We start from the raw sequence: 19,602 nt of genomic DNA, 5'->3' as shown, positions 1-19,602 counted from the left end.
TCTGCCAGGGTCCTACTCGAGTGTAGGACGAGCTCCTGACAGGAAGCTTCTGCAGCCATTCGGAAGCTGTGGAAGCCCCATCAAACATTTGGCTTCCAAAAGAACATTCAAAACCCGGAAACATTCACTTCCGGGTTTCGATCGTTCGGGAGCCAAGGTGTTTGAGATCCAAGGTACGACTGTAGTTGAAAACAACTCCAAAGAAGATTGCAGGGTCCGGGCTGGTTCGTAAGGGGAGAAGCAGCTCTTGGGGTATTGCGGTCCCGATCCTTCTGTGAGCTGACAGTCCCTTCCCAGCATCTTACCTGAGTGCTTTCTGCAGCCTCTGAATGCAGTCCGTGGCAAGCAGGTGATGCTTCCGAGACTGAACAAACCGCTGGACATGGGGCAGGAGAACGTTACTGGGGGGGAAGAGGCCCGTACAAAGCCAAAGCAGCTCCCAGCCCCTCTCTTCGCTGTACCTTTCCAGCAAGAAAACAAGAGAATATGGTGAAGAAAACACAGACCGAAAGCCCATTTGTTTTCTAATTTTCAAAAATAAAGAAATCTAAATCAATCAATCAAAAACACCATTCTCAGTTATTTGGTTTCCATTTGTCAAATTTGTGCCACAGCAACAGGGAGCAGTCCTTCGTCCAGATCTTCATCATCCGCTATGGACTGGTATCACACCTAAACTTTTTTGGGTCTTTAGCTTAATAAAACATTTTTGTCGGCTGTTTCTACACCTTCTCCATTATTGGGTTTCCCCTTCTTTCTGCGCATTTACAAACAGCACCAGGACTAAGTTTATAGTCAAGTTTTGCTTGGTTTGATTTTGTGACCTGTGCCAATAACCAAGAACACAGTCAGTCTCCGCCGTTGTCGTTCAAACAGATCTCCCTTTTTTGTACCCCTGTTTCCTGAACCTGCAATATAAAATAATGCTTTTTGTTGTTGTGCTTAAATTCTACGATCCTTGAAGATTGCTTGCCCAGTGTTCTTCATTTGCATTTATCCCCCTGCCATAATAGGGTATGATTTGGGGGTTTGGGCTGGGTGTCCATCAGTATGCAGATGATACCCAGTTCTACCTCTCTTCTAAATCAGATCCAGTGAAGGCAGTGAAGGTCCTGTGTGAGTGTCTGGAGGCGGCTGGAGGATGGATGGCAGCTAACAGATTGAGGTTGAATCCCGACAAGACAGAAGTACTGTTTTTGGGGGACAGGGGGCGGGCTGGTGTGGAGGACTGCCTGGTCCTGAATGGGGTAACTGTGCCCCTGAAGGACCAGGTGCACAGCCTGGGAGTCATTCTGGACTCACAGCTGTCCATGGAGGCACAGGTTAACTTTGTGTCCAGGGCAGCTGTCTAACAGCTCCACCTGGTACGCAGGCTAAGACCCTCCCTTCCCGTGGACTGTCTCGCCAGAGTTGTGCACGCTCTAGTTATCTCCCGCTTGAACTACTGCAATGCGCTCTACGTGGGGATACCTTTGAAGGTGACCCGGAAACTGCAATTAATCCAGAATGCGGCAGCTAGACTGGTGACTGGGAGCGGCCGCCGGAACCACATAACACCGGTCCTGAGAGATCTGCATTGGCTCCCAGTATGTTTCTGAGCATAATTCAAAATGTTGGTGCTGACCTTTCAAGCCCTAAACGGCCTCAGTCCTGTATACCTGAAGGAGCATCTCCACCCCCATCATTCAGCCCAGACACTGAGATCCAGCACCGAGGGCCTTCTGGCGGTTCCCTCATTGCGAGAAGTGAGGTTACAGGGGACCAGACAGAGGGGCTTTGCGGTAGTGGCGCCCGCCCTGTGGAACGCCCTCTCTTCAGATGTGAAGGAAATAAGCAGCTATCTTCTCTTTAAAAGACATCTGAAGGCAGCCCTGTTTAGGGAAGTTTTTAATATTTAATGCTGTATTGTTTTTAACACTTGACTAGAAGCCGCCCAGAGTGACTGGGGAAACTCAGCCAGATGGGCGGGGCATAAATAAAATAAATTATTATTATTATTATTATTATTATTATTATTATTAAAAACACCTCTGTTGTGCCAATTATTATTAAATAATTGATTTGATATTTAGGATTTATTAAAGCTCAACAAAAATCTGTAGCAAAGAAAGAAATGAAAAATGAACTGCACACAAAATTCCACTTGCACCTGCAAGCACATTCTTGGCTGATTCAAATATGGGAAGGTAGAAAGGGCTTCACAGGTGGGACAGAGCTGCTACACACTGGCAGTAAATCTTTCTCTGTCCACAGAAAGTTCCACTGCAAACGTTATTCCCGTGCAGAGACGCAGAACCTCTTACTTAATGTGATTGTCAGTGAGCTGTTTCAGGACTTGCGAGTAAATCTCATCTTTGAGTGGTTCGGCTTTCAAGGCGCCTTCAAATATTTGGTCTGTTAGCTCGTTCACTGAGCGGGTTCTTTTCGAAGGGTAGTCGCCCATATACTTCAGGATAGGTGCACAGGAAAGGTTAAGCGTGCAATAACCGGAACAGGCAGGAAATAATAAGGTAGCATTTCTACATCGCTTTTCTTGCGAATATTCAAGACGGCTTCAAAATCAATTTGAAACAATAGTTCTACCTTGGTTTTCGAACAGCTTAGTTCTCAAACATTTTGGCTCCCGAATGCCGCAAACCCGGAAGTGACTGTTCCGGTTTGCAAACTATCTTTGGAAGCTGAACGTCCGGCGGGGCTTCCGCAGCTTCTGATTGGCTGCAGGAGCTTCCTGCAGCCAATCAGAAGCAGCGCTTTGGTTTTCGAATGCTTGGGAAGTCGAATGGACTGTGTACACTATTTGGTTGAATGGCAAAAGCAGTGTGGGATGGTGGGGGTATGAGGGGAAAAGAGGGTATTCTCCTTTTGCCCATCATGGGACAATTTTTGAACTGAAAGAAGAGGCAAATTTGGCCTGTTTTGTTGGGACGATGAGCTCTTCAAAGCGGCTTGCACAGGTGCATTGGCCCTGGATGTTTTGAGGTTTGTGGGGTGCAGGAAATAGTTGATCACATTCTATGGTTTTTTGTGGGTTTTTTTGCAGTACAGTGGTACCTCGGGTTAAGAACTTAATTCGTTTTGGAGGTCCGTTCTTAACCTGAAACTGTTCTTAACCCGAGGTACCACTTTAGCGAATGGGGCCTCCTGCTGCTGCTGCACCGCTGCTGCACGATTTCTGTTCTCATCCTGAAGCAAAGTTCTTAACCCGAGGTACTATTTCTGGGTTAGCTGAGTCTGTAACCTGAAGCGTATGTAACCTGAAGCGTCTGTAACCCCTGGTACCACTGTATACAGAAGACACAAGGCCTCTCCTTCGTAGGTTTTGTGATTTGGGTATTACAGACTTGTCTGTTGATGTTGCCTTCTAAAAAGGGGCTTAGAGCTGGATAATTTACGTCAGTTTGTGAAAGGTTGGAGGCTTCCTGGAAGGCTGTGTGTGAGAAATGTGATCATATCATTGCCACACCATTAAACCAGGAGAGGGAAAGGAAGGAGGAGGAGGAGGAAGAGATGGAGGGAACAGTACACAACAAGGGTCATGGGACTTTTCCTAACAGAACTTGTTCTCTTTGAGGTGGGCTGGTGGGACGCCCACTGCCATTTCCTAACACTTCACTGGCTTAAGCCAAATGAACAGTATTTTGGAAGGAACAGAAACCATCCAGATTTCAGGGACCGTGCTGAGGAGGTATTATCCAAAATGGTATATCCAAAATGCAGCAGTCTGATTGGTCCTAGAACAATAGGCTCCAGAATGCAGCAGTCTGATTGGTCCACAGGAGCCACCCAATCCAGCTCTAGGTGGAGGTGAATCCATGACCTGATTGGCCTACAGGAGAATCCCGGAATTAGCCAATCACATGGGGCCCATTGTGTAAATAATGTATAGAAATCAGACATTCTGGGGGAACTTCCATTCCTCCTCATCACTATGAACTGAATAAAGAGCATGAAATCCACTCTTGACTCCGAGTATATTTCAAGAGGGCTACACCGGGGAGCAAAGGTGGGAGCCACCCCCTCTCCCTGCTCCTGCTCCTGCTCCTGCATCTTCCCAGGAGCAAGAGGACAGTATAGATTTGGAACAGTGTTTTGCAGAGGGGCATAGTTCGGAAGGCAGAAGCTGGGAAAAACTGGATGGGGAACAACTAGGAGAAGAATCACTTGGAGAGAGAGAGAGTTAACAGATTCACAGTCTCTGGACAGCACCCTCGCCGCTTCTCCAAAGTCATGGAGAACTCAGAAAGTGTCAGAACAGAAAGCATAGAGGCTACAAACTCAGATTACAAGACGTAGGAGTGATGTAGATTAATAGGGACTGAGGGGAGAGTATCCCTTAATTGGGAGCACCACCATTTCTAGGAGATGTGTTCTTTGTTCCCTCCCTGTGATTGTTAAAGATTCTAACTGGTAAGGAGCTCCTTTCGTTTGATCTGTAATTTGGGTGTAATCCTTGTCGCCTCCCTTTCCATGGAGGCGCAGGTTACAGCAACAGCCAAGGTGACATTTTTCCACCTTCGCCGCATCAAGCAGTTGGTCCCTTATCTTTCACGCCCTGACCTGGCCACAGTGATCCATGTGACGGTCACCTCCAGGCTTGACTACTGTAATTAGCTCTACGCGGGGCTGCCCTTGAAGCTGTCCCAGAAACTCCAGCGGGTGCAGAATGCTGCAGCGAGTCTCCTCACAGGGTCTCTGCCATGGGAGCATATTCACCCAGTGCTTTTCCAGCTGCAATGGCTCCCGGTGGAGTACAGGGTCAGATTTCATAGAATCATAGAATCATAGAATCATAGAGTTGGAAGAGACCACAAGGGCCATCGAGTTCAACCCCCTGCCAAGCAGGAAACACCATCAGAGCACTCCTGACATATGGTTGTCAAGCCATTGGTTAGTGAAAGCTGGTTGTGTCGATGTGTGTACAGTTGGTCAGTCGCTTTTGCAAAAAGACTTTTAAGAATAAAAGCAGAAAGTACTCTGCAGGGGTCCAAGGACCAGGCTGAGGCGACAAAGAGAGGTCAGAACCCTTTCTCTTTTTTTTTTACAAACACTGACATCATCATCATCATCATCATCATCATCATCATCATTATTATTATTATTGCTATTACTAGAGTCATTTTGGACTCACAGCTGTCCTTGGAGGCGCAGGTCAATTCTGTGTCCAGGGCAGCTGTGTACCAACTCCACCTGGTACGCAGGATGAGGCCCTACCTGCCCGCGGACTGTCTTGCCAGAGTGGTGCATGCTCTAGTTATCTCTCGCTTGGACTACTGCAATGCGCTCTATGTGGGGCTACCTTTGAAGGTGACCCGGAAACCACAACTAATCCAGAATGCAGCAGCTAGACTGGTGACTGGGGGCGGCCGCCGAGACCCCATAACACCAGTCTTGAAAACCTACATTGGCTCCCAGTACGTTTCCGAGCACAATTCAAAGTGTTGGTGCTGACCTTTAAAGCCCTCAACGGCCTCGGCCCAGTAGACCTGAAGGAGCGTCTCCACCCCAATCGTTCTGCCTGGACGCTGAGGTCCAGCACCGAGGGCCTTCTGGCGGTTCCCTCGCTGTGAGAAGCCAAGTTACAGGGAACCAAACAGAGGCCCTTCTCGGTAGTAGCGTCCGCCCTGTGGAACGCCCTCCCACCAGATGTGAAAGCGATAAACAACTACCTGAGATTCAGAAGACATCTTAAGGCAGCCCTGTTCAGGGATGTTTATAATGTGTGGCATTTTAGTGTACTTTTGGTCTCTGTGGAAGCCGCCCAGAGTGGCTGGGGAAACCCAGCCAGATGGGCGGGGTACAAATAATATATGATGATGATGATGATGATGATGATGATGATTTTATTATTAATTATTTACTGCCGGGGGGGGGAGCTGATTCCCCGAAGCCTGTCACCAGTTTGTCTTTCAGACTCTGCCAAACAGGCAAAATGAGACCGCCGGATTGTGGCCGAATTCAGGAACGGGATGGGCAATGCTGCCCACTTCTCTCTCTGTGGCCTCATTCATGCCTGTTGACTCAGCAGGGGCACAGCACTTGAAAGGATATCAATGAAGGCCATGCAGGCTTCTTGCGAAAGCTCCTCGCTTCCCAGGACCTTCTTCAGCAAAGGCTGCTTGATGGGCTCCCGTGTGTAGGACCACATTTTGTCTTTCCCTCGGTTCTTGGTGATCATGACTCTGCTGAGCGTGTGCTTGGGAGGAGGCCTGTGGGGAAGAAGAGAAAGCAGTGAGCCTCTCTCCCCTGCTTGCTGCTTTAACTTCCAGTTCTGTTAAGCATTGTTGGCAGGGACACCCCCAAGGCCTTTAGGGAGGCGTTCTTATATGCAACGGTCGCAGCTCGGACTTTGGTGGCCAAGGGGTGGATGGAACAAGAAGCCCTGACAATAACAGGCTGGCATTAAAAGCTACAAGAATTTGCTGAAATGGCGCAGTTAACAAATACCCTGAGAGGCAATTCAAAACAAAAATTTATGGAAAAGTGGGATAGATATGAAACATATGTTCAAAAACACAGTAAAGGTTCGCTATCTATGCTAGTATTTGACTGACGTTGGAGTGAGACTGAGTTGAGAAATAAGACTAAGAGCACATATTGATATAGGAATGTATCAGATAATATGTAAAGAAATATACAATAATAAGAGTACATTCATTTGTAAAAAAAAGGAATATACAACGGGAAAGACAGGAAGTCTAGTGTGTTGGTATGTACCGTATTTTTTGCTCTATAAGACTCACTTTTTCCCTCCTAAAAAGTAAGGGGAAATGTGTGTGCTTCTTATAGAGTGAATGCAGGCTGCGCCGCTATCCCAGAAGCCAGAACAGCAAGAGGGATTTCTGCTTTCGCTGCGCAGCGATCCCTCTTGTTGTTCTGGCTTCTGAGATTCAGAATATTTTTTTTCTTGTTTTCCTCCTCCAAAAACTAGGTGCGTCTTATGGTCTGGTGCGTCCTATAGAGCGAAAAATACGGCATATGATTTTGGGGAAAAAATTGTTTTTGTTTATTCTCTTTGTTCTCTTTTCTTTTTTTCCTTTTGTTTCATTTTCTTTCTAGGTATATAAAATTTGTATATAATTTTTGTATACATGTTGGAAATTATAGTAAGTCCTGTAATGTAATATGACGACGTTTACCAATGTAATATAAGAATGTTAACAAATAAATAAAATGCAAATTCAAAAAGAAAAAGAAAAAACCAAAACCAAAAAACTTCCAGTCCACATCACAGCGCACCCTACCCAAAACTCTCAGCTCCCTTTTTGCTTTGGTTCTTCTCGTTTTCTGCAGAGTTGAAGGAGAGCCATTTGCCATCTCCCACAGAGCCCCCTTCCTTTGTTCTCCTTACACCTCACCAGGAGTTTAGCCCAGCTATTCCAAAAATTAGAAGCCTTGAAAAGACGTTAACATTTGCTGGATCCGGAGATTAAGGAGGTCTGACACCCATAAACTCACAACAACACCTTGTCTTTTTATGTAACAATATTACATTGCATTGCGATGCATTATAAGTGGCGCCTGCAACAAAATGTTGCAGTATCTCTCCCTACCTAAGTAGGACGGCTGCCATTGGGACTCCATTTCTGTCCCACTGCCTGAGCTTGCTGTTAGAGGAAGTGATATGAAACTCCAACTTTCTGCCTCAGTTAGAAGCATCCAGTTTAGAACAACAAATGAAACCAACATTTTTTTAAAAAAAACAACAACCAAAAACACCCCACAACACACACAATTAACAGGCAAACCATCAGTCAAATGCTGACTCTGACAACAGAGGAGGAATGACTAGAAGACACTGATAGACTTCTCTTTCTTTTAAAGCAATCTCTGTCTGTGGTGGAAACTAATTCCATATATGTGCTGTGTAATAAACTTTCCCTTACATGTCCTAAATCGGGGGTCAGCAAACTTTTTCAGGAAGGGGCCAGTCCACTGTCCCTCAGGCCTTGTGGGGGGGCCAGACTATTTTTTTGTGGGGGGGGGGAATGAACAAATTCCTATGCCCCACAAATAACCCAGAGATGCCTTTTAAATTAAAGCACACATTCTACTCATGTAAAAACATGCTGATTCCTGGATCGTCCGCGAGCCAGATTTAGAAGGCGATTGGGCCGGATTCTGCCCCCGGGCCTTAGTTTGCCTACCCATGTCCTAAATCTTCCAAAATTCAGCTTCATTGGGTTCAAACAGGTTCTAGCATCATGAGAGAAAAAGGAATACTTCTCCCTGCCTGCTTTTCTCCAGCACAGAAAGGGATCCAGCTGATATTTCAAGAGACCAGTAGACTTCTCTGCTCCCGTTTTTTTAAACGCTTACCTAAAATAATCGTAGGAGAATTCTTCCAGGGTATATGGCTTCATTCTTTCTTCGCTGTCTGACATCACCAACTGGGCTGTCCTTATGACATCCTGCCTCTGGTCTGGTGTCATGGTAACCAGGGCCTGGGGTGCAGAGAAACGTCCACCATTAATTATGACACAGTATAACAATGAAATGACATTAATATGGCATGGAGCATTGGCTCTCAAAGGAGCGGCATGCCACACCGGTATGACAGGAGAGAATGGGACGTGTGGCAGGAAGATGCAAGGACAATCAATCAAAGAAACAGTTAAACTTTTCAGCGTAGTATAGAATCAAAATGTTTTCCCAAGCTGATGACATATGTATGTCTGAACTCTGCAGCTCAGACACCACTTTTGAACTTACATCTTGTACTTTTGCAACTTAGATAGTAGTTCTAAACCTGCCTTCCTTTTGCTACTTTAATTGCTTCTTGGAGACCTGGGTTATGTAAGTAAATACTACTTTTATTTCTTCACAAAACAACATGTGTGTGATTGCTCTCTCTCTCTCTCTGTATTCTGTTTTACAATTTAGAGTACTCATTTAAACAACCTTAAAATATCAATGACTTCTTCTCTTTCCATGGTTCATTTTGCATAAAATAAATCCCTGCATATTTTACATAAACTAACCCATTCCGTATTCCATTATTACATCCACCAATACTTATTTACACTGTTGAATTTATCTTAATGCTGCCAATGTTTTCAAGTGTACACAATCTCCCCCCAGATATTCAATAAACATTTTCCAATCTTCTCTAAACGTATGTTCTTCTTTTCTCTTATTCTATATGTTATATCTGCAAGCTGCACATATTCTATCAGTTTAAGTTGCCGGCTAAAGAAGAATGGCAACTGTGGTTGCTGTTTTTAACCACCGTTCCTGCAGCTTACCACAATCTCCATAGGAGGCATGGTGACTGTGGGCAGGACGTAAACAGAATCTGTTGGAAAGTCCCCTTTCTGTTTCGTCCTCTCATTGATCCCATTAGCCCAGCCGGAATTCATCACGTTCTCTCCTGTGTCCTGATCCAGAATGATCAAGTCTCCTTTGAGGAAGCTGAGGAACCCCGATTCTTCACCCGCTGTGGGAGACAGAAACAGCCGTTCATCTTAGTTATTCATCCAGTCCAATCACCCCCAATCCAGGAATCCAACGTAAGACATTGCCCAGTGGGGACTGTCGTCCGACAACAACTGGAGGGTGCAATTTGGTGAAGGCTGTTCTAGGGTACACACACAGGTCAAACACAATTTTTGTGTGTGCTTTTAATTTAGAAGATGTGCCCTTTACATAAAATGTACACTTTTCAATGGGTTTGTCAGTAAAAATGTGCATCTTGGTACATATCTTTTGCATATTGTTTACACGTCCCCTTTTGCTTGACGGAAATACATTGCAAAATCCAGAAAAGTGTGTAAACTAGTTATCTCCCACTTGGACTACTGCAATGCGCTCTACGTGGGGCTACCTTTGAAGGTGACCAAGAAACTACAACTAATCCAGAATGCAGCAGCAAGACTAGTGACTAGGGGGCGGCCGCCGAGACCACATAACACTGGTCCCGAGAGATCTGCATTGGCGCCCAGTACGTTTCCGAGCACAATGTTGGTGCTGACCTTTAAAGCCCTAAACAGCCTCGGTCCAGTAGAACTGAAGGAGCGTCTCCACCCCCATCGTTCAGCCTGGACACTGAGGTCCAGCACTGAGGGCCTTCTGGCGATTCCCTCACTGTGAGAAGTGAGCTTACAGGGAACCAGACAGAGGGCCTTCTTGGTAGTGGCATCTGCCCTATGGAACGCCCTCCCTTCAGATGTGAAGGAAATAAGCTGCTATCTTCTCTTTAAAAGACATCTGTTTAGGGAAGTTTTAAATATTTAATGCTGTATTGTTTCTAACACTTGATTGGAAGCTGCTCAGAGTGGCTCAGCCAGATGGGTGGGGTATAAATAATAAATTATTATTATTATTATAAACCAACGGAACTGTGTTCTAATTCACAAGCAAGCTCAGGAGTATCCGTTCAGGTCAGTCCACTACGAAAAGTGAACCAGACGATATCATCCCTCTTGATAGTGTTTGAAGGATTGAACCCTGATATTTCCCTAGGTACATTTTGTTCAGCTCAGTTTCCTTACTAGGATTTGGGTTGTCCTGGAGCGTGACCACAAACTTCGACCTCTTCCTCAGCCCTTCCAGGAATATGACCACCAGACCTCGGATGTCCTCTGCGTTGTTGGACGTGAAGGTGTATTCGTCTCCCTTGATCGTGGCCAAGGTGAAGCTCTGTCCCTGAAGCTTCCCACCTCTAGAATAGAAATACTTTATTGTCACAGTACCACTGTACCAGTGAGATTAAACGAGCCTCCTCCAATCTCTCAGTCCTTGTTACACTGTGTGCTATCGTACAACCACCAACCCCGAACGTCAGCTGCAATGTTGCTGTCTTCCATTCAGAAGCCTCATGGCCCACGGGTAGAAACTGTTCTTTAACCTGTTGGTGAGGCTTATCATGCTTCTATATCTCCTGCCCGAGGGCAAGAGATTAAAAAGGTGCTGGCCAGGGTGTGAGTGATCCCTGAGAAGGTTCCTCGCTCTTATGAGGCAACGGTCTCCTGTGATGACATCTGGCGGACTCAGGGGACAGCCCATGATATTGTGTACTGTTTTCACCACCCTTTGTAGGGAGTTTCTGTCCATGGCTGTCAAACCAGCGTACCACACCATAATACGGTATGAGAGAACACTTACTATCGTGGACCGATAGAAGGAAATCATCAGTTGCTGTCTAACATTGTTCTTTCGAGAGACCCTAAGGAAATGAAGTCTCTGTTGGGCCTTCCTAACCACCTGGGCTGTATTGACCTTCCAAGGTCTTCACTAAGATGGACTCCCAGGAATTTAAAGGAACAAGCAAAGGAGGGACGCGGGTGATGCTGTGGGTTAAACCACAGAGCCTAGGACTTGCTGATCAGAAGGTCGGCAGTTCGAGTCCCTGCAATGGGGTGAGCTCCTGTTGCTCGGTCCCTGCTCCTGCCAACCTAGCAGTTTGAAAGCACGTCAAAGTGCAAGTAGATAAATAGGTACCGCTCCGGCGAGAAGGTATACGGCATTTCCGTGCGCTGCTCTGGTTCTCCAAAAGTGGCTTAGTAATGCTGGCCACATGACCCAGAAGCTGTATGCCAGCTCCCTTGGCCAATAAAGCAAGATGAGCGCTGCAACCCCAGCGTAGGCCACAACTGGACCTAATGGTCAGGGGTCCCTTTACCTTTACCTAAGAGGGACTCCCAGGAATTTAAAGAAACAAGCGCTGTAGAAAAAGACACCATGTGTAGTAACACCATCCCGAGAACACAGTGGGAAATTTTAAGCCCTGGACTTTCTCCACTTGCGCTTGAAAATTGCACTTCCGTTGCCCATGCAAGCAAACCGGGTCTACAACCTCCAACACAATGAGGTGACAGAGTAGTCTGTTGTCAGATACTCTGGCAGCCACAGGAGTTTCCCCCTTCTCTCTGAGAGCTTCCGGTAAGAATTAACAAGCCTCTGACAGGTTTATAGTCCGTCTTATTTACAACATATAGAGAGCAGCCTAGGGCCACTCCCATCAGGATACCAGTTGGTCACTCTGAATCTCTTCCACAGCAAGAAGCGTGCCAGCTTCCAGTTATCCCTCCCCTGTCCTTCCATTGTTCTTTAACCCTTTCAGCCTTCCGAGTTTGTGGGGAGGGAGGAAATTCCCCCCCACTCTTGAATGAAGACCCTTCCAAACTCTCCTATCTGCTGGTTGCTTAGCTACTATCTCAAAGCTGTGCAACTCTTCCCCCGACTGTGCGGCCTCTGAATCTGCTGCTGGGAACTTTGAAGGAAGGGGGGGGGCAAACACTCCCCTTCTTCCTCTGTCAGAGGCTGCTCTGTCTGTGACTGCATTCCTCCATCTTCAGAATCAGACCAGCCTCTGGCATCTGACTCTGACCAGCCCCTGGCAGCTGTACAGCTACAGGCTTCAGTTGCAGGGAATGCCGCACCCAAGCAGAAAAGGAAGAAAAGTCATTTATTTAAATTTTACATAGGGGTCATGTCAGCTGAGCAGTTAATGCGCACAACAGCTGACCATTGTGCACATTCACCAGGCCCCATGGAGAATGTGCACATTACCTGTCCATGAAGAAGTTGTTGTGCACATTTCCTGGCCAACAGAACAGTCTCCAACATGCCTTGGAGAATGTGCCTATTGTAACTGCATTTTGTACAGCAACCAAGCATTTGTACAGTATCCAAGGCACAATCTCCAATGGGCCTTGACTGTGTTTCGTACATTCTCTGGTCAATGTGCACATTCTCCGGTCAATATGCACATTATCCAAGATTGCCAATATATACATTTTATGGACACCATGCCTTTGGACATATCCCTACCCATATAACGTAAAAAGGATAAAGGTAAAGGACCCCTCGACGGATAAGTCCAGTCAAATGAAACTATGGGAGGCGGCGCTCATCTCGCTTTCTGGCCTAGGGAGCCGGCATTTGTCCACAGACAGCTTTCCGGGTCATGCGGCCAGCAGGACTAAACCGCTTCTGGCTCAACGGGACACCGTGATGGAAACCAGAGTGCAAGGAAACACTGTTTACCTTCCCGCTGCAGTGGTACCTATTTATCTATTTGCACTGGTGTGCTTTCAGACTAGTAGGTTGGCAGGAGCTGAGAGAGAGCTCATCCCATTGCAGGGATTCGAACCCCCAACCTTCTGACCGGCAAGCCCAAGAGGCTCAGTGGTTTAAACCACAGCGCCACCTGGGTCCCAACCCATACCCATATCAGCATACCTGTTGAAGAGGAAATGGTCATAGAGACCCTTTCCTGTCCCTTTGCTTTCACGGAGAAAGTGGCTGAGATGAGTCTTTGAGATTGGGGGCGGGGTATGTTACAGAGGGTTACCACTTTCCCCAAAGACCAGAGGCCCGAACACTTCAGCACATTGCTTGGCTGCATGCAAATGGACTTACTGATTAGTTAGCATTTTGCCACCTTACCTGCTGCTGGAGACAGCGGTGATCTCTGGGAAGGAAAGTTCCAGAAGGACCTGCTCTTGCTCATCCACAAAGTACACTCCTGTCCAGTTCACAGCTACAATGACGTCGTTTTTGGGAAGGCTGGGACCTGGGTTTGAAATAAGATGAGACTCCATCAGGCTTCAGAATAGAGAAGGGAAGCAGGGCTATTCCATCAGGATTTTTAAGAGAGCAGCTGCCTCTGACTGTTCCCCAGTGATTACCGAATAACAGCTGTTTCACCAGCCTCCTTGAACTGTTCCCAGACTGTGCAGTCAGTCTGAAACGGCACCCAAAATCCTCATTTTTCCTCCTCCAAGGGAGCATTTCTAAAATGCATTAACTTGAGCTTTTGAGTCAATGTATAAACAGAAAGCCAGCTGTATAAACAAGTGCTCAAAGCCCTCTCCTTTATCAGTCCGTGATGGCAATGGATGACCTTGCCAGTTCCGTGGAGCAGGGATGGCGCGTCTGGGTCTTATCTTACACCCTGACCACAAAATGACGCACAGACCTTGTCAAGTCTGACAAGAGACCCGGGAATGGTGCCAGGAGTGTTCTCAGAGTTGGTGACCTCCTGCCCCAAGATAAGAGTATAGGAACAGGAACAACCTTTTATGGTCAAGAGTACCGGAACAGGAATATCTGTTTATGGTCATGGATGTCAACTTGCGTGTATGAGCTGACGTGGTTGGATTCCTGGGGAAGGGGGGAGAGGGTGCCTGGAGGATATATATACTGCATGAAGTTTCTCATTTCTTTGGACTTGCTGTGAACTGACCATGCAAGTGCCTTCTGCTATCCGGAGAGCAGAATAAACTCTTTCTCTGAATCAACCTCGGTGTCATTTGACTTCCTCCCTCCCTCCTGGGAGCAACGCAGGCCCCACCAGTCGGTAAAGTCTAATAAGGCTACAGTCCTTATAAAAGAAAGGTAACTAAAACTTAAGAAGTGAGCTTGCCGATAGATTGCCATTGTTCACCACCAACGTCTATAGTTAAGAGCGGTGCAGCCTATCATGAGGTCTAGTTTCTTGGGGTTACCTGAGAACTTGAAAGCTTCGTAGAATCTGGAGAACAGCAAAGGCCACTTGAAGCGGGCAAAATCCACCACGTCTTCCTTGACTTTCTTCGGGTCCGTTCGCTTCTGGGTATAGATTCCCTGTAGGAAGGAGGAAACAAAACACCAAGTTGATAAACCTCAGTGAACATCTTGTAGGGTTTTCGGTGGATTAAGCAGCACTGAGAAATCTAAAACAGATATTCAGCAGTTGTAGCCTTGTCCCACTACAAAGATACTGTTATGTACTGAAGTTCTCACCCTGGGCCAGCATGGGGATACTGTAGATAGTTATGCAAATGAAGGATCGAAAGTGACGTTCAGTGATTGGATAGTTTTAGAAAGTTGCTACAGTAACGTTGTACTGGAGCTCTATATAAGCAGGCTGACTGAGCCCTTCAGTTCAGTTCTGTTCCAGCTTACAAATAAAGGGCTGCTTTGGAAGAATCACTGTGTCGTCTGATATGTTCACCCACAACTTAACAGATACAGTGGTATCTCCGGTTGCGGACGGGATCCGTTCCGGAGCTCTGGTCAGATCCCGAGGTTTCTGCAACTGGAGGGACCACTTTTGTACATGCTCATGGCATGGTAGAGTGCTTCTGCGCATGCACACACGGCGAAACCCGGAAAAATACTTCCGGGTTTGCCACTTACGTATCCTGAAGGATACGTAACCGGAGGTGACCAGAAATAGAGGTCTCACTGTACTTAGATCACAATCCTATATACCAGGAATGGGGAACCAGTGGCCCTTCAGCTGTTGCCGGACTACAATTCCCATCATCCCTGACCATTGACTATTCTGGCTGGGTCTGATGGGAGCTGTAGTTAAACAACAACTGGGTTACTGCATGTTCCCCAACCTAGATAGATAGATAGAGTTGTTGTTCTCATGCATCTGTCTCAAGAGACAATGGAATGCACCTCTGGGAATGAAGTCAAGCCACTGGGGAATCACAGCGCCTGCTGTGGCTGTAGAGATCGGGAACTCATAACTGCTGCCTCCCGTATTAGCAGCACTGAAGTGGCCTCCCCGGGGTGCAAGCCTGGGCAGTGTGTCTGGAGGTCCTCAGCTGCCCAGATGACTAGACCTCTCTCTCAACCTCACTGATGTGGTCCAAAGGAAGGAGGCGTACCAGGCACCATCCAACCGCCTTAGGGACCCCACTCTGGATTTTTGTATGGTTAACTCCTTAGCCTTTTCTTCTCAGTGGGACTTACTTCTGAGTTGACATGCATCGGATTGTCTATTAAGTATGTAAAGAGATTTTTAAAAAATGAAAGGAAAACTCAAGAATAATCTGTAATCTGTAATGCTTTCTTCCCCCTTGTTCAGAATTGTCCCCTCCAGGTTCCCCCAACATGGTACCTTCCATATTTTCGGACTGTGACTCCCATAATTCCTGACTATTGCCCCTGCTGCCTGGGGCTGATGGGAGTTGTAGTACATAATATTTGGAGGGCACCAAGGTTGGGGACCAGGTGCTTGCTCGACGTGTGGCAGCTCCTGTCAAAAGATCTTTCACATCATCTGCTATCTGGATAAAAGAAAACCTCTGGATTTAAACTTGGATCCTATATTTGGAAAGCATGTGTTTAAAGCTGTAGGGCAATTTGGTGCATAAAAAGGTGAATCTATGTGGCACTGTGGGTTCGGGTGGCGCTGTGGGTTAAACCACAGAGCCTAGGACTTGCCGATCAGAAGGTTGGCGGTTGAAATCCCCGCAACCGGGGTGAGCTCCTGTTGCTCGGTACCAGCTCCTGCCAACCTAGTAGTTTGAAAGCACGTCAAAGTGCAAGTAGATAAATAGGTACCACTCCAGTGGGAAGGTAAACGGCGTTTCCGTGCGCTGCTCTGGTTCGCCAGAAGCGGCTTGGTGCACAGAAACACCATTTACCTTCCCGCAGGAGCGGTACCTATTTATCTACTTGTGCTGGTGTGCTTTCAAACTGCTAGGTTGTCAGGATCAGGGACCAAACAACGGGAGCTCACCCTATCATGGGGATTCAAACCGCCGACCTTCCGATCGGCAAGTCCAAAAGGCATAGTGGTTTAACCCACAGCTTCACCCGCGTCCCTTAACTTGGTGCATATGCCCCCTCCCAAATCCTGGGAGTTCTAGTTTGTGCTGGGAGACGGCAATAGGGGTGCACAGCAGGTCAGAAGAAAGTTTTCTGTTCGTATAAAGGATGGATGCAAATTTCAAATTAGGATGCCGCCACTTAAAATGAGTGCTTTTTCCTAAACTCCGGCAGCCTTGGCGCAAAAGGAGCCCTCAGCTCCTTGCCTTTTTGTGGGCAGCTATGATGTACTGGGCCCACTTCTCGATGGTTTTCGAAGGCGTGATTTCTCTGTCAGGGATATAGGAGGGGATCAGGTTCAGGAGCCGCTCCAAGACCATTTCCGACCCGTAATCCACGTAGTACTGCTGGGAAGCCAGCTCAGCCAGGTCTTCTTCCTGTGGGGAAAGGGGTTCCGGAACAGGAAAACACAGGAAAGACAATTGGGAAAAGGAAAAAGGAAGCTGTTCTTCCTGCAGTACCAGAACATAAGAAGATCCTGCTGGACCTAGTCCAGCTTATATACACACAATAATTACCAAAATAAGTATTCATTCTTTATCGATCTTCTGAGAAAAATACAAAACCTTGTGCAAAGGCACAGAGACTTACGAACTACCCAGCCTAAGATGAACTTATAATGTCTGGTTTCAATGGATTTTCCAAATGTTTAGCTCAGTCTTTTGTTTTCTTTATCTTTTTAGGTAAGTTCATGAAGATACCAACAAAAGGTAAGTCCGGTGTTGTTCACAATACCGAGAGATGCTAGTGAAGTCGTAGATGGATGTAGTGGTCTAATCTCAAAGCCTTGATACGTATATTGATATTCAGTTTCATAGAGAATACTATTTCTTGGCTTAAGCTTAGAAATCGTATTTTTTAAAAAAGGGGGAAAAAAGGCTAAGACCACTGAAGAAGCCTGGAAAACTACATTGGGAGTGTGCTACCTGCAAGCCCCAGTAAAAGAGCCCCATCGGGGGCGAACAGCGGCCTTACTTGGACTGCCAGGGCAAAACAGCAAAATGCCAGCACCCTATCTACAACTTCATTAACATCCATCTACGACGTCACTAGCATCTCTTGGTATTGTGAACAATACCAAACTTACCTTTTATTGGGGGAGAACAATGTACACCACCTTCATCTCCTTAGCAGAAAACAGGGGATATAAATGCAATAAATAAAAATAAATGCATTATGGACTGGAGTGAAGTTCCAAACTTAAAAACTTTTCTTTCCACTTCCTTCCAGTTTATTTAGAAAAGTGGGATAAAATGTTCAAAATAAAATCAATACATTACAAATGTGCCATGATGTGTTTATGTGACAAAGTTCGAGCAAGGGGAATGCTTTCTTGAAGTTTTTACTCTAAATGTTTTTGTACTGTATATACTGGAAGCAGCCCAGAGTGGCTTGGGCAACCCAGTAAGATGGATGGGGTACAAATGTTGTTGTTGTTGTTATCATTATCATTATTAAACTTGAAGGACCACAGTCAGTCAGATTAATCTATGCCAGGGGTCAGCAACATGTGGTCCATGGGCCGGATGTGGCCCACGAAGACCGTTTTACCGGCCCATGAGCCGCTCCCGAACTGAGCCGCTCCCTCGGCGAGTCCTCCGTGCGCTGTACTACACCAGCGCAGCGCGGTGTGAAGACTTGCTGAGTGGCGCCAGAAATCGCGTCTGCACACACGCAGATACCGGAAATCGTGTCTGTGCATGCACAGATACCGGAAATCACATCTGCATACACGCAGATACCGGAAATCGCGCCTGCGCATGCACAAATACCGGAAATCGCGTCTGCGCACGCACAGATACCAGAAATCGCATCTGCGCACACACAGATACCAGAAATCGCGTCTGCGCACATGCAGATACCAGAAATCGCGTCTGCGCATGCACAGATACCGGAAATTGCATCTGTGCAAGCGTGATTTTCGGCTTCTGGGCATGCGCAGAAGCGATTTCCGGCACCGCAAACATGCACAGATGCAATTTTTGACACCGCGCCAGTCTGGCCCACAGACAATCTCCATGTGAGTGATCCGGTCCATGGCAGGTAAACCTTGCCAACCCCTGAAGATTCTATGCAGTCGCTGTACAAAGTCTGTCTGCTGTCAGAAGGAGCAAACTCTGTTGACAGCCCCATCAAAAACCACCAGACAGGACACCTTTTTCACATAGGATGCCAACGTCCGTCCAAAATTCGTCCTAATAATTCATCTCAGCCCCAGTTTTTATAGGGGGAAAGGTGCCCGGTGACTTACCTTATCACACCGGTATTCCCCAAACTTCACCCCTCTCACGATCTGTTGATAGATGAGGTTGGTCGCGACGTTGTCCTCGTTGGGGTTGTGCCACGGCGTGAAGATCTCCTTCCTGAAGAAGAGTCTCCAGGGGGCGTTGCGTTCCTGAGCCCCCTGCTCTTTGGCGTACTGCTCGCACTGAGATACGGCATCCATGACGTGGTCGCTGCCGCTGCCGAGGGAAGAGACCTGGAAAGGGGAGAAGAAAACAGGTAAACGTTTGGCGACCCCCCTTCCAATAAGCTCAGCCCAGCGGTTCCATCGACCAAAAGCATTGCTTGGATCCCCTAATCCAGCGGTTCTCAACCTGTGGGTCCCCAGATGTTGTTGGACTACAACTCCCATCATCCCTGAGCTCTGGCCTTGCTAGCTAGGGGTGATGGGAGTTGTAGTTCAGCAACATCTGGGGACCCACAGGTTGAGAAAGGCTGCCCTAAACGCTTCCAGTGGTTTGAGACCCGTAGTCGCTGCCTGGCTTTTTTAAAAATTTAAAAATTTTAAAATTTTTTTTTAAAAATTTAAAAAAATTTAAAAATTTAAAAATTTAAAAATTTAAAATTTTTTAAAAAATTTAAAAAATTTAAAAAATTTAAAAAATTTAAAAATTTAAAAATTTAAAAATTTAAAAAAAATTAAAAATTTAAAAAAAATTAAAAATTTAAAAATTTAAAAATTTAAAAATTTAAAAATTTAAAAATTTAAAAATTTAAAAATTTAAAAATTTAAAAATTTAAGAATTTAAGAATTTAAGAATTTAAAAATTT

General features: G+C 46.3%; 1 protein-coding gene across 2 annotated transcripts in view; it reads right to left on the bottom strand.

Annotated features, from left to right (window-relative positions):
* MYO7A (myosin VIIA) overlaps nucleotides 1-19,602 on the bottom strand; it is a 183,702-nt gene that overhangs the window by 20,663 nt on the left and 143,437 nt on the right. The window contains exons 29-38 of one of the 2 annotated variants that reach the window (XM_079973283.1): nucleotides 18,800-19,027; nucleotides 16,755-16,925; nucleotides 14,448-14,565; nucleotides 13,387-13,513; nucleotides 10,488-10,657; nucleotides 9,243-9,433; nucleotides 8,317-8,441; nucleotides 6,038-6,206; nucleotides 2,304-2,446; nucleotides 306-461 (exon numbers count right to left, since the gene is read on the bottom strand). In XM_079973283.1, coding sequence (XP_079829409.1) covers nucleotides 306-461; nucleotides 2,304-2,446; nucleotides 6,038-6,206; nucleotides 8,317-8,441; nucleotides 9,243-9,433; nucleotides 10,488-10,657; nucleotides 13,387-13,513; nucleotides 14,448-14,565; nucleotides 16,755-16,925; nucleotides 18,800-19,027 — 1,598 coding nt within the window. Of the gene's footprint in view, nucleotides 1-305; nucleotides 462-2,303; nucleotides 2,447-5,874; nucleotides 6,207-8,316; nucleotides 8,442-9,242; nucleotides 9,434-10,487; nucleotides 10,658-13,386; nucleotides 13,514-14,447; nucleotides 14,566-16,754; nucleotides 16,926-18,799; nucleotides 19,028-19,602 lie in introns of those variants that run through there. The other variant, XM_079973282.1, reaches the window with a different exon arrangement.

This window comes from Podarcis cretensis (assembly GCF_951804945.1).
Source record: "Podarcis cretensis genome assembly, chromosome: 4".
NCBI classification, from domain to species: Eukaryota; Metazoa; Chordata; class Lepidosauria; order Squamata; family Lacertidae; genus Podarcis; species Podarcis cretensis.
Note: the sequence above shows the minus strand (reverse complement) of the source record. Positions and strands in the feature narration are given on the sequence as shown.